Source organism: Mchenga conophoros, linkage group LG3 (genome assembly GCF_057382185.1).
Source record: "Mchenga conophoros isolate Kocher_MC1m ecotype Shallow Benthic linkage group LG3, M_conophoros_male_GT1.1, whole genome shotgun sequence".
NCBI lineage: Eukaryota > Metazoa > Chordata > Actinopteri > Cichliformes > Cichlidae > Mchenga > Mchenga conophoros.
The window spans coordinates 36,686,482-36,701,459 of record NC_140528.1 but is presented as its reverse complement, the minus strand read 5'-3'; the positions used below and the strand labels follow the sequence as shown (position 1 = coordinate 36,701,459).

At 42.7% G+C, this 14,978-nt stretch overlaps 2 protein-coding genes across 2 annotated transcripts in view; both read left to right on the top strand.

The window, feature by feature from the left end:
- LOC146578426 (T-cell surface protein tactile-like) overlaps positions 1–14,978 on the top strand; it is a 553,052-nt gene that overhangs the window by 164,948 nt on the left and 373,126 nt on the right. The gene's annotated exons all lie outside the window — the stretch shown is intronic.
- LOC146578459 (P2Y purinoceptor 14-like) lies at positions 280–5,852 on the top strand. The gene is made up of 4 exons (XM_085250061.1): positions 280–345; positions 4,562–4,676; positions 4,763–5,022; positions 5,219–5,852. The coding sequence occupies exons 2-4, from the start codon at positions 4,572–4,574 to the stop codon at positions 5,850–5,852; spliced, it is 999 nt and encodes a 332-aa protein (XP_085106187.1). The 5' UTR covers positions 280–345; positions 4,562–4,571.

The following is a 14,978-nucleotide window of genomic DNA, read 5'->3' as shown; positions in this document are numbered from 1 at the left end:
AGCCAAAAGGACTGAAGTCCAGCACAGACAGGTCAGAAATCATCTGTCTTGTTGGTGCTTTTGGCAGATTTCAGCCTGTAAATATTGCCAAATATCAATGATGTGACTAAATACGAGATCATCTAAGTAAAGAAATGCACACACATGAAGTATGTAATAAACACACATCTTCAAGACACGTTACTGTCTCTGTTTATAGCAGTGAAGACAAACAGGAAATAAGTCAAAGCGCTGGTTAGCAGTTTGGTTACTGTGTTTTTCCTCATCAACGGCGATACTGTTAAACTGAGAGGACGTATAGACACAAGCAGCTTTTCCTGCTCACCGAAAACTGGAAAAACACAGGTGAGTCCTGCCGGTTCCTCATCCTCAAATCATCTGTATTTCTACTGATTTCATACTTAACTTAAAAGATGACTTTTAGTAGCTCCTGCCACAGGAAAGAGAAGCACTTCACACAGCTACCTCAGGACCACAGCCTCCTTCTGCCAGTGTTCAAGATTCAGTATATATAAGATAAGATAAGATAAGATAAGATAAGATAAGACTTTATTGATCCCAGAATCGTCTCGTATTCATAGAAAATATTACGTGTTTCGTCTTGAGGTGAAAAGAAATGCAGTTTGTCCCGGACTTCAGCTACAATGAAAAAGACACACAGCTGGAGTTATTCTGTGTATTTGCTGCACAGCTGCCTCTTCTTCTCTCATCCTCTCACCCTTCCTCTCCTGTTTCTACTTCAATCATGAAACTGATCAATGATCAGCTGATCGGCTCTCTTGTTTGTTTATCGCCCACTTTGCGTCAGAAAGAAGAAACCAGCAGATGTAGCGCTAAACAGCAGCAGCACGTTTAAGCTTGATCAGCTGTTGTTAGAATTTATTTAATATTAATTTCTAGTATCAGCTGATGTTTGCTGGAGCCACAATTGTTAGATTTATATGTAGGGATGGGTATTGATAAGATTTTAACGATTCCGATTCCATTTTCGATTCTGTTTAACGATTCGATTCCTTATCGATTCTCTTATCGATTCTTATTTTTAAAAAAGGAGAACACTAAGGTCGATTAGCTTAGAACTTTGTTTTATATCTTCTCTTTGAACAAGATAGAAATTTAGGAGTAACATGGCCTTACAAACCCAACAGTGGGATCTTAAGAGATCCACAGCCTACGGCTCTTCAATGGGGTGTCACAGGGTCCCCAGGAAAAAAAACGTATATGTAAAATAATAAAATAAATATTCTCCTGTAGCAATAACAAAGTTTAACATAAATTATTCTGTAGCAATTACACAAGAATATCCAGTAATGTCCCTGCCTACAATTAAACACATTCACTTACCAAAGTGAAATCGGGGGCATCTGCTGTGGCAAATGGGTGCAAGCCTTTGACCACAAACTTAGACACTGCTCGGTGACATTCGTCTATCCTGGCCTGAAAGGAGACGCTACCGGTAGACTGCAGCGAGAACTGCCAGCATCTGAGCCAGCCAGACTCTGTCTCTCTCATCATGGTTATCTAAATGCAACGCACAGTAATAGCAGGTTTTGTAATAAGGTAAATCGCGCTAACATAATATGCAATGCTAATTGATTAGTTACCTGCAGTATTAACGGGAGAGGACGTGGAAACGCTACCGCTGCTGCTGGGTTGAGCTTCGCTAGTCCGGAGCGGATCAAAAACACGACATTCGTTGAAAGCAATCGCGTGTTTTTTGAGCAAATGCTTTTGCATATTCGTAGTGTTTCCTCCCTTTGATGAAATCTCTACTTTGCAAGTATTGCACGTTGCCCTGTTGTCATCCTTTCTCATAAAGTGTAACCAAACTTTTGAGCGTTTGTGCCGCTCAGGCGCCGTGTTTCCTACTGGGTAAAAGACGCTACTCAACGTGATGACGTCATTCGGGGCGACTGGAATCGATAAGGGAATCGTTTTTAAAAGTGGCAAACGATTCCAAGGAATTGAAACAGTGGGAACCGGTTCTCAACAAGAACCGGTTTTCGATACCCATCCCTATTTATATGGTTGATTGTCATTTATGCTTAGAAATATTTACTCATATATGCTTAGAGTTTTATAATCAATTGCATATTGATAGAGGTTTGATCCTTAGCAGTCTGTAAAGACTCTGTGTGCCTTCCAGAGTATTCATACAGTGGGGCAAAAAAGTATTTAGTCAGCCACCGATTGTGCAAGTTCCCCCACTTAAAATGATGACAGAGGTCAGTAATTTGCACCAGAGGTACACTTCAACTGTGAGAGACAGAATGTGAAAAAAAAATCCATGAATTCACATGGTAGGATTTGTAAAGAATTTATTCGTAAATTAGGGTGGAAAATAAGTATTTGGTCACCTCAAACAAGGAAAATCTCTGGCTCTCACAGACCTGTAACGTCTTCTGTAAGACGCTTTTCTGTCCCCCACTCGTTACCTGTATGAATGGCACCTGTTTGAACTCATCATCTGTATAAAAGACACCTGTCCACAGCCTCAAACAGTCAGACTCCAAACTCTGCTATGGCCAAGACCAAAGAGCTTTCGAAGGACACCAGGAAAAGTATTGTAGACCTGCACCAGACTGGGAAGAGTGAATCTACAATAGGCAAGCAGCTTGGTGTGAAAAAATCAACTGTGGGAGCAATCATCAGAAAATGGAAGACATACAAGACCACTGATAATCTCCCTCGATCTGGGGCTCCACGCAAGATCTCATCCCGTGGGGTCAAAATGATCATGAGAACGGTGAGCAAAGATCCCAGAACCACACGGGGGGACCTGGTGAATGAGCTGCAGAGAGCTGGGACCAAAGTAACAAAGGTCACCATCAGTAACACACTACAACGGCAGGGAATCAAATCCCGCAGTGCCAGACGTGTTCCGCTGCTGAAGCCAGTGCATGTCCAGGCCCGTCTGAAGTTTGCCAGAGAGCACATGGATGATGCAGCAGAGGATTGGGAGAATGTCATGTGGTCAGATGAAACCAAAGTAGAACTTTTTGGTATAAACTCAACTCGTCGTGTTTGGAGGAAGAAGAATACTGAGTTGCATCCCAAGAACACCATACCTACTGTGAAGCATGGGGGTGGAAACATCATGCTATGGGGCTGTTTTTCTGCCAAGGGGACAGGACGACTGATCCGTGTTAAGGACAGAATGAATGGGGCCATGTATCGTGAGATTTTGAGCCAAAACCTCCTTCCATCAGTGAGAACTTTGAAGATGAAACGAGGCTGGGTCTTCCAACATGACAATGATCCAAAACACACCGCCCGGGCAACAAAGGAGTGGCTCCGTAAGAAGCATTTGAAAGTCCTGGAGTGGCCTAGCCAGTCTCCAGACCTCAACCCCACAGAAAATCTGTGGCGGGAGTTGAAAGTCCGTGTTGCTCGGCGACAGCCCCAAAACATCACTGCTCTCGAGAAGATCTGCATGGAGGAATGGGCCAAAATACCAGCTACTGTGTGTGCAAACCTGGTAAAGACCGATAGTAAACGTTTGACCTCTGTTATTGCCAACAAAGGTCATGTTACAAAGTATTGAGTTGTATTTTTGTTATTGACCAAATACTTATTTTCCACCCTGATTTACGAATAAATTCTTTACAAATCCTACCATGTGGATTCATGGATTTTTTTTTTTTCACATTCTGTCTCTCACAGTTGAAGTGTACCTCTGGTGCAAATTACTGACCTCTGTCATCATTTTAGGTGGGGGAACTTGCACAATCGGTGGCTGACTAAATACTGGACGCTAACTGCTGACAGTTCAATGTCTTTGGTACAGCGCTGTTCCTTCACAGTGATGTGCCCAGGTTACACCATCGCTCACTGATGTACATTGGCAGTCCCCCACCTCTCCTCTTACCACTCTCCATTGCATTCCTCTAACCAGTTGAAAGCCATCCAGAGTTATGACAGAGTCCGGTGTGTGGTCCGTGAGCCATGTCTCAGGGATCAGTAGGAGGCTGCTCTGCTGGTACTCCCACTACAGTCTGGTTAGCGCAATTAGCTCTTCCATCTTGTTGGGTAAAGATCTTACATTACCCATGAGAATGGATTGAATGCTTGGTTTGTACCGTCTCCTTCTTTCCCGTTACTTCACTCCAGCCCTGCATCCCCTCCTCCGACGCCGTAATTTCTTCGCAATCTTGGGTTGCTCCTCCGGGAGCACCTGTTGCCCAGTAGCTGCTCCCTACTGTAAACAATGGGGTGGCTTAGAGGTTCTCCAGAAGTGGTGGTGAAAAGTCCCAAAAAGAGTAGAAGGCATGCTACTACTCTCATGAAAATTTGTGGGTCAATGTCCAGTTGCACTTCAAATAAAACACGACCAAGAGTGTCGGGGAGAAAAGTGTAAAACACAAGAAAAAAAATCAATCAAGTTATGGTAATGTGATAGTATAAGTGACTGCTTTAATCTACATGTGCCGTCATTTTTGTATCAAGTGAAAGCTTTCTGAGGATTAAATACAATAATCATCTTCAAACACATAAATTAACTTTGATCAGATGAAAGAAGGTTGGTCTTGAAGAACCTCTGTGATTTGTATTTATTTTTCAGCCACAGAAGCATGATTGACTCAACAAATATGACTTCACCTCTCAACCACACGCATGATCTTTTTATCCCATCAGTCAACCCTTTCTTTATGCTGGTCTACAGTCTGCTGTTTCTGGTACGGTTAAAATTTTCAGATTGCGCCCTGTTAGAACCTGAATGTTTGAAAGTCCTGTCCTCTTCATCCTCTCGGTGTCTCTTCAGGTGGGTTTACTCCTCAATGGCTTCATCCTAAAGTTTTACTTTCACCAAGTTCGGCAGCAGGCCTCAAACAGCTTGATGGTCTACCTGAAGCACCTGACAGCTGCTGACTTCCTGCTCTGCCTCTCTCTGCCATTGCGGATAATCCACTATGCCAGCAGCTCTGGCATTGTTTACATACTCCACTGCAGCATTGGAGCTACTTCCCTGTACCTCAACATGTACGCCAGCATCCTGTTCATGGGGTACATCGCTGTTAACAGGTAAGGAACCTTTACTGAGTATCATTTGCAGTTCACGAGAATGTTAAAACCAGATTATTGGGTTATTTACAAACTCTTCAGCCCTAGCAACAACACGAATATTTATTTTCACCGTATAGTGACTTCTGCATATTTGGCACCACTGTGACTTTTTTTGGTGAAGTTTGTTTTACCACATTTTCTCTTCTCTCTGCAGATATCTGAAGATCGTCCATCCTTCAGGAACTCACATCCTGCAGACAGTACGAACTGCCCACGTCGTCTCCACGGTCACCTGGGTTTTTCTTCTGGCTCAAACAATCGCCTACAACATCATGTTCTTCATCACTCACAATCCTCTGGCCTCTGACCGCTGCTACTGTGGGCCCCTCTTCAGTACGTCATTCAGCGTCCTTCATAAAACATTTCAAATCAGCTGCACCATCATCTTCCTCTTGGTCTTCATATCCCTGGTCTTCTTCTACTACAGCACCTCCCGCAAGGTGTTGCAGGCACAGCAGAGGCAGCTGGCCTCCTCTAGCTCTGAGAAGCTGGTGAAATCTTGCAGAAACATGTTGGTGCTGGTCAGCATCTTCTGTGTTTGTTTTGTGCCCTATCACCTGGTTCGTGTTCCCTATAGTTTTTTCTGGAATAACTCTGTGGGTGGGGTGTTATACTACCTGAAGGAGGCTGCCACCATGGTGTCAGTTTTTAATGTCTGTCTGGACCCTCTTGTTTACTTTTTCATCTGTAAGACTTTTCGGGCTCAGGTGAGAAAGATGTCCAGGAGAGTCAACGATCCAACAAAGAGAAGGGGAGAGAGCATCAAGAGCAACAAGGCAAACCAGTGAGCTGTAAAGTAAAGAGTTTCTGCTGAGTTCAGAGGTCAATATGAGGCTCAACTCAGCAATTCATTTGGAGGCGATGACATCATGTTATTTAAAAAAAAAATATTTTCAATAAATTTGAAACAATTTAAAGGAAACCTTTTCCATCCTACCATCAACAGCTATTTTGTTTGTAATATTTTAGAGGTGAAAAGAAAACAAATGAATCAATCTTGAATGAGGCTGTAACATGTGTTGTGGAGAATTTAACAATAACCTGCAACACACCCAGTGAGCTTGATTTGAAGTGGGTTTAATAAACACATTGCAATGTGGAGAAAGCCCTTACATCTTATAAACAGAGACACAGACAGAGAACATTCCACAACTCATATGTTGGCCTCTCACGGGGGGGCTATACCTCCTCCCTCACAGAGAGAATTATGACCTTGTTTTCTGCTTGGCCGCCACCTAAGGATTTACATCCCTGATAAGCAGGAGTCCCACTATCTGTTTAACCTCTCCCATTACAATGGCCTCACTGTGTTTACATTCCACATGCATGCAAACTAGCTTCAGGAGTGCTCTTACTATAGTAAAGTGAGAAAGTGATATTACTATAACTAATGTGATATGATTCAATATGTGATTAATACATGAGAAAAGAAATCTTCCACCACACATGACAAAACGTGAACCACTCCGGACACTCTCTGGATGCGCCGTGAGAACTGAACCTCTCTCCTGCATGCGTGGCTTAGTTTTTAACCTTTCATCTTTCATTTGCTTTTCCAAAATGTAGTCAAAATTGATAAATGATCACCTTGTTGTTCTTTACTGTTTGTATGAGAGTAAAATGAGCGTTGTTCTTTGTGACCTGGATTATGTCGTTAATCTGTGTCACACAGACTGACATTAACTCTGTGGTCATAGCGTCCTGTTTCTGATGCGACTACAGGTTCTCAAGTTTTACTGCAGGGCGGTTACCTTTAACACACACACACACACACACACACACACACACACACACACACACACACACACACACACACACACACAGTAAATCTTAAACTATGAGGAGTTTAATGGAAATGTGACAGTATTTAAGTTGCGAGATTCAAGTTTCATGAATCATCCTGACATGTTGACCAGTTCTTATATTCATCTTGTTGCTTCAGCATGTTTTGAAGCATCACCTTGTAAACTCTCTGGTTTACATGGTTTCACAGCAGCAGTCTACATGAAGAGAAGAAAGATATATGAGCTATATCAAAATATGAGCTATTCATCAGCACTTCTAGCTATTGCAACAATAATATAATGTTTGCAGCTGTATATGACTAATTATCGGTCACATTTTCTTTAGATATTGTAAAAAATAATCTAAAGGTTTTTAAATTGTGTGTAAAGATTTTTTTATTTATGTGTACATTAACAACGTGACATGTGAAACTGAGACACTGATATAAATATAAATGTCTTAAATTCAGTTCCAACATTGCAACAAACCAAACTTTTTAAAAATTCAGGTCTCAGATTTATTCTGCATAGACCTCAGGCTCCACAGACATGGATACACTGGAGGCACAGATAACCCTGAACAATATGACCACTGGGCTTCTGTATGTTTTATATTTTTTGTATGTTTGTATGTTGCCCATGACTAACACATCAGCTACTTCCTCCTACTGTTTCCACTGAGCTAACAGCGGAGGCTACAGTCAGATTTCTCAAGACAAAACTAATAATAGAGTGTGTATAGTTGTGGGAAAGTGTGTGTCTGTCCTGTACGTTTGTGTGTGTGTTAACGTTCAGTGTGAGCACAGGAAGCAGTTTGAAAGTCTAAGACCTCGAGTGTCATCAAGGAGGCAAAATTCACAGCCTTCATGTGGTTTGATGCTCTTTTCTGATTGGCTGTTGTTTAAGTGAAGAACTTTCTGAGCTGCTCAGTTGGGTTTGTACTGTACTCTTTAAGAGTGTGTTATGAATAGCACAAGGCCTGCATGTCACATAAACTAAATGCTTCCTGGATTTTGTTTTTCACATTAAAAGTTTATTGCCACCACTTCACTTGCAACACTTATGTGAAAGCAAGATGGTGATCTTTCACCATGATGGTACATCTTTCACCATCTTACAATGCTTGATTGCAACCATTCCCCAACTCTCTGTGAATGGTACTCATGGCCATTGATCAGTGGGTTTTGGTCAGTGGTTGTTGATCAATGGTCATGAGAATTTGCATAATTATGATTAAGGAACTGACCTCCCAGCCCATTGTTCCTACAGGCTGGTTTCAGTCATTATGCAAATGTACTGTTTATAAGATTCGGGAAACCTGCAGTCAGCTGAGACTGAAGAAGTCACTTGGATGTGTGACGAAACGTTTCTCCCACAAACCGCTACGTCCAGATGAACAGAATCAACTTTTTGGAGACATAAGAGATAACCTTTTGTTTTCTGGTATCCCAGAGTTTGCTGGAGAGCATGCGGAAACCCCTCCTGTCCCTCCTCCCGCTCCATCACACCACCACACTTGCAGAGGATTACAAGTTTGTCACTGAGGTACAGGGGAGGCATTCCTCCTCTGTCCCCTTCTGGCCACATGTGCCTTAATTTTAGTCCCCAGTCTACACATCCACTGTAGCAAAGTATGTGTCAGCGTGAATTACATTACCCAGCAGCCTTGGTAAGGTCATAGGACTCATGGGACTCCTGAGTTAGCGAGCCTGACTTAGTTCCTGGGCTGACAATGCAGAAGAGAGCTGCTGGGACGGAAAGCAAATAGCCCATCCTGTGTTTGTTGTGAATGGTGTGCATCACATAAACCTGAGTTAATGTTACATGTGTAAGATGTGGCTGTAGCTCAGGAAGCAGAGCAGGTCTCCTACTGATTGGAAGATGTCTGTGAAGGTTCTCAGTCATCCAGGTCATCGTAGTCTAAGGAGCTTGGAAAGAAAAGCGTCTGGACTCCTTTAAGTTGCTTGAAGACGTTTCACCTCTCATCCGAGGAGCTTCTTCAGTTCTAAGGTCAAATGGCGGAGAGTCCCAGATATAAACCTAGTGGGAGTATCCTCCCATAGAGGGACAAAAGGACCCCCTCATGATCCTCTACCTAATCACATGAGCCAAGGTGTGAAAACGGGTGTGGGTCACAATCAGCAAAGGTTTCGGGTGAGCTCATTGTGAAACCTGGCCCCACCCTATCATGTGATTTCCTGAGGTCAGATGGCCCAGGATGTGAGTGGGCGTTAAGGCGTCTGGGAAGGAAACTCAAACCTGGATTATAGATGGCAGACAGTTGGTGTCGTAAACCCCCGCCTCTGTTCAAAGATGGTCGCTCACAGTGGACATAGATGGCTTCTTTCACTCCTCTTTCAAACCATCTGTCCTCTCTGTCCAAAATATGAACATTGGCATCCTCGAAAGAGTGTCCTTTATCCTTAAGATGCAGATGGACTGCTGAGTCTTGTCCTGTGGAGGTGGCTCTTCTGTGTTGTGCCATGAGCTTGTGAAGTGGCTGTTTGGTCTCTCCGATGTAGAGGTCTGGGCATTCCTCGCTGCACTGTACAGCATACACCACATTGTTAAGTTTGTGTTTTGGCGTTTTGTCTTTTGGGTGAACCAGTTTTTGTCCGAGTATGTTGCTGGGTCTGAAATGCACCGGGATGTCATGCTTGGAGAAAACTCCCCTGAGTTTCTCTGATACACCGGCTACATAGGGGATGACAATGTTGTTGCGTCTTTCTTTCTTATCCTTCCTCGCTGGTGTCTGATCTTCTTTTCTGTGCCTCTTTGCTGACTTTATAAACGCCCAATTAGGATAACCACATGTTTTGAGTGCTTCCTTTACATGTGTGTGTTCCTTCTTTTTCCCTTCAGGCTTAAAGGGAACATGTTCTGCCCGGTGGTGTAGGGTCCTGATTACTCCAAGTTTGGCAAAGGAGCTTGCAAAGAAAAGCGCCTGGACTTCTTTAAGTTACTTGAAGACGTTTCACCTCTCATCCGAGAAGCTTCTTCAGTTCTAAGGTCAATCCGCAGCGTTAATGTGCGCAGTGAAGGATTCCACTTCTTGTGTCTTGATTTTGACCCAGGTGTCGTCCACATATCTGTACCAGTGGCTGGGTACTCTTCCTTTGAAAGAGCCAAGAGCCTTTCTTTCCACTTCCTCCATGTAAAGGTTGGCTACAATAGGTGACACGGGGGAGCCCATGGCACAGCCATGTTTTTGTCTGTAAAAGCCTTCGTTGTACTTGAAATATGTAGTGGTGAGGCAGAGGTCTAACAGTGTGCAGATCTGATCGGTGTGAAGTTGGTCCTGTCCTCCAAGGAGCTGTCTTCTTGTAGTCGTTTTCTGACAGTCTCCACTGCCTCCATGGTGGGTATGCAGGTGAAGAGAGAGACTACATCAAAGGACACCATGGTTTCATCTGGAGCCAGGGTAAGTTCTGGACCTTGTCGGTGAAGTCGGTGGAGATCTTGATGTGGTGTGTTCCCCACAAGAGGTGCAAGGATGGTAGCAAGGTGTTGTAAGTGGCTGAGTTTATGCTACTGACAATGGGTCTGAATGGGACCCCTTCTTTGTGGATCTAAGTCCGAAAATGCAGGGTATGGCATCCCCTGGGTAAAGGCGGTGATATGTAAGGCGGTCAATGATTTTGTCCTTTTCAAAGTCTTGAAGGCAAGCTATAACTTTCTTTTTGTAGCTGCTTGTGGGGTGGAGCTTTAAGGCTTTGTAAGTATTGTTGTCACTGAGGAGAGTAGTGATCTTACTGTGGTAATCCGTAGTGTTTAGGACCACAGTGAACCTTCCCTTATCCGCTGGTAGTATAGTGATGTTGTGGTCTTTGCTCAGGGAAGCGACGGCCTTCTTTTCTCGTATTGTGAGGTTGGACGGAGTGACTTTGGCGCTGGAGAGGGTGGCCGAGACTTTCATCCTGATTTGCTCTGCTTCTGTCTGTGATAATTTATTAATCCGTATGGCAGTTTCTGTGGCTGTGATGAGGTCCACTATGGGCAACTGTTGCAGAGAAATCGCAAAACTGAGTCCTTTGGTTAACACTTTCTTTTCAGGTTCAGTGAGGTTCCAGTCTTAAAAGTTCTTTACCCATTTCTCCTGACTGTCTTCAGGTGTGTTTTCTTCTCCGAGTTGTGTAGGTTCAGAATCAGGAGTGAGTGTTTTTGAAAGCAAGATGTGAAATTTCTTGTGTTGTCTTTCTTTTCCTTTAGCGTGTTGGGCCCGCTGAGCCTTGTCCACAAACTTGTCATCGGGGGTCCTTTTGTCCCTCTTTGGGGGGAAACTCCCACTGGGTTTAAATCGGGAACTCTCCGCCATTTGACCTTAGAACTGAAGAAGCTTCTCGGATGAGAGGTAAAACGTCTTCAAGCAACTTAAAGAAGTCCAGACGCTATTCTTTCCAAGCTCCTTAGACTACGATGACCTGGATGACTGAGAAACTTCACAGACATATTGCCGTACATTTTGGGAGGAACACCCTTCAACTGGTGCGGGAGTATGAAAGGGAATCAAGAAAACAAGCGGATTATAGGAACCATCTCCGTTTCAACCTAAGATGCAGACAAAGCAGAGTTGTTACTAAGAGCTTGTGCCTTGGATCCACTGTCAGGGGATACAGAGCAGACTTGATTCTACAGAGAGCTTCTAAGTGAAAGGATAAGACAGGTCCATTTCACTATAGATGTCCTCCAGATCAAGATCAGCCAGACTCTGCAGGAACTGGAAACCCTTCTTTCCTATGTATTATGTATATGTATTAAATGTACAGTGAACAAACAAGCTGATGAGTAAGATGGCCAAAGGAATGTTAAGCTGCATTACAGAGTGACAGCTGCTGGTAAGAATGACCTGCAGTAGCATTCCTTCCTACACTGTGGGTGTAAAAGTCTACTGCTGAACGAACTGCTCAGTGCTCGTACAGTCTCATGCAAGAGGTGGGAGGCATTGTCCATGATGGATGTTAGCTTAGACAACATCCTGTCCTCCCCAACCTGCTCAATGGACTTCAGCGGACAGTTTGGGATAGAACTGGCCCTCCTGACCAGTTTGTTTAATTTTCAAGACTTGTGCAGTGAGGCATGGGGTCCCTCAGGGCTCCGTAATTGGACCATTGCTGTTTTCTATGTACCTGCTGCCTCTTGGTGTCCTTTTATGTTCTTTTAATTAACCTTTTATTATTACGCTGATGACCTGCAGCTTTATGTTCCTTTAACCATTAGAAATCGTGCTGAAGTCTCTAAACTAGAATTTTGTTTATCTGCAATTAAGAGCTGGTTATCGGATAATTTCTTGCTCCTAAATACTGATAAGAGAGAGTTGATGGTCATTGGGCCACACAAATTTCAGCACTTGTCCCAAAATTTCATCTTGAAAATTGATGACAGTGCCATAAATTGCTGGAACAAAACTTGGGTGTGTGGTTCGACATGGTGCTCTCCTTTAAATCTCATGTAAAAGAGATAACAAAGACCACCTTTTATCATTTGAGGAACATCGCCAGAATCAGACATTGCAGAGGTTCTTGTCCATGCATTTGTGTCTTGCCGTATTGATTATTGCAATGCTCTTCTTTCTGGCCTACCAAAGAAAAGTTTTAGCGGTCTACAGATGGTGCAAAATGCAGCTACTCGCATTTTAACAAGAACTGAGAAATTTGAGCCCTGTTCTGAGATCTCAGCTTTGGCTACCTTGTTAGGTTCGAGCAGATTTTAAGGTCCTGCTGCTCACCTACAAGGCTTTAAACTGATTGGCTTTACACCTTTATGTTCCATCTCGTGCTCTACGATCTCAGGACTCTGGCCTTCTAAAAGTTCATTAAACTTTATTGTAACACCTACTAAAACACCTAAAAATTGGAGAGCGTGCTTTTTCTTTTCGTGCCCCGTTTCTGTGGAACCACGATCGCCCCACTATAAAAATAAAACTATAAAGACACTAAAGTGGTAGGAAACTATTTTGTGCAACTTTTTTGTATTTGCAGTTTTGAGGGATAAGCCTCTTAAATTTCTCTAACTAGAAATATATGTTAAAAAAAACCAAAAAACAGTTTTAATTTTTTTGTAATTTATTGCACTTTTTTTTTTGCAATTTATGTAATTACTATGCACTTAATGCATACAAATTATTAAAATTTGGGCTATAATGGTTGTATTAATTTATAGCAACTTGAAATGCTCCCAAAAATGGCTCTACAGCATCTAAAAATAAAATATAAGCTCTGGCGGACTTGGTTCTCTGGTAGGTCTCAAAGGGTTAAGGCTGTAAGACTATTTGGATGCATCACATAGAAAGTACCCTGAGACAACTGTCATGAATTAAATGACAGAAATTGTCAGCAAACACCCCTTAGAAGAGGCCATGTATCAAAATTGCAACTCAAAGAGAGTTTTAGTAGAGTTCAACAAACTGAATTGATTAAACACAACAAAGTATGAAGATGGGTTCTTTCAAAGAGGAACCTCAATGAAAACGTTTTTCTTTTCAGCTCCAGAAACATGGTTGACCTAAAAAACATGACTTCACCTCTGCACCAGACATTGTTGTTGAGAAAACATCAGCCAAACCTTTCTTTGTTCTGAGACAGAACAGTCTACTGTTTTGTGGTAAGTTTCAGATCTTCAGATTAGATCTCCAGATTGTGTTATGTGCATGGTGCATGTAGCAAAAAAATCTCTCATCAGCAGGTGTCAAGCAGCTTGATGGTCTACTTGAAGAACCTGATAGCTTCTGAGTACTAACTGATCAGATAAGAAGAAGACATGTCTATTTTGAAAACAGGTCATTGCCCCTGTTTAGCAGTGAAGAGAAACAGGAAATAAGAGTGCTGGTTGGCAGTGTGATTGCTATGCTTCCAGATGTACAGTGACCAGGGTTTTAATAGTTTTGCAATTTTCATTAGTTTTTATTTTTATTTAGTTTTGACTTCAGCTTTTCGATTTTATATCAGTTTTAATTCGTTTTTACCAATTGTTTGCTAGTTTAGTTTAGTTTTTATTTTTTTGAAAATCCTTAGTTTCAGTTTAGTTTTGATTAGTTTCAGTTATAGTTTTAGTTGTGTTTGCAATAATTAAGTGTAACAAAATCCCAGTTTCATCATATCAGTCATGCTCTTCTGCTTATGCTTGGGTATGTTGCTATTCCAGCTACCATACCCTGCACCCTGGACAGGTCGCCTGTCTGTCGCAGGACTAACACGCAGAGACAGACAACTCACATTCCCACCTATGGGTTCTTTAAATAAATAAATAAATAAATAAATAAAGACAGATGAACAACCATTGATACCAGACAACTATAAAATGTATATCTTGGCCCCAATGAGACTATTAACTCTTGCAGCACCAGGTGTTCAAAATTTTGGTTCAAGTGAATTGATAAATTTTTTGAAGGCAATTGACTCACACAGTTATGTAGATATCCCAGTCCTGTTGTCTTGGGGTGCATCACGCTGCCTTGCCTAGGGTTAGCGTGTGTTTCTGGGGATGAGGGTTGAGTGTGCTCCCTTACCTTCTCAAGGTAAGCTAGGTTAGCCTTCTTGTGTGAGCTTTTCAGAATCAGAATCAGAAAGGGTTTTATTGCCAAATGTTGAGCAGGTTTACAACATTAGGAAATTGCTGCCGTGCTTCAGTGCAAACATACTGTTATAAATACTGTCATAAATTACGCTTAAATAGACATGAAAATAAAAATAAGAATAAGAATTAAAAGTGCTAAGTAGGTAGATATATATACATGAGTGCAGGTGGTGATCAGTGACAAACATGGAATGATGCAGTGAACACAGTGTAGGGTCATGTGTTAGTGGCGGGTACAGTCATATGGTTATTGTTCATGTGTCCAACAGCAGAGGGGAAGAAACTGTTCTTATGGTGAGAGGTTCAGGTGCGAATGGACCGGAGCCTCCTGCCTGAGGGGAGCAGGTCAAACAGACTGTGTCCAGGGTGAGAAGGGTCAGCTGAGATCCGAGCTGCACGCCCCAGTGTCCTGGAGGTGTACAGGTCCTGCAGAGATGGGAGTCTGCAGCCAATCACCTTCTCAGCAGAGCGCACAACACGCTGCAGTCTCTGTTTGTCCCTGATAGTGGCTCCAGCGTACCACACGGTGATGGAGGAGGTGAGGATGGACTCGATGAT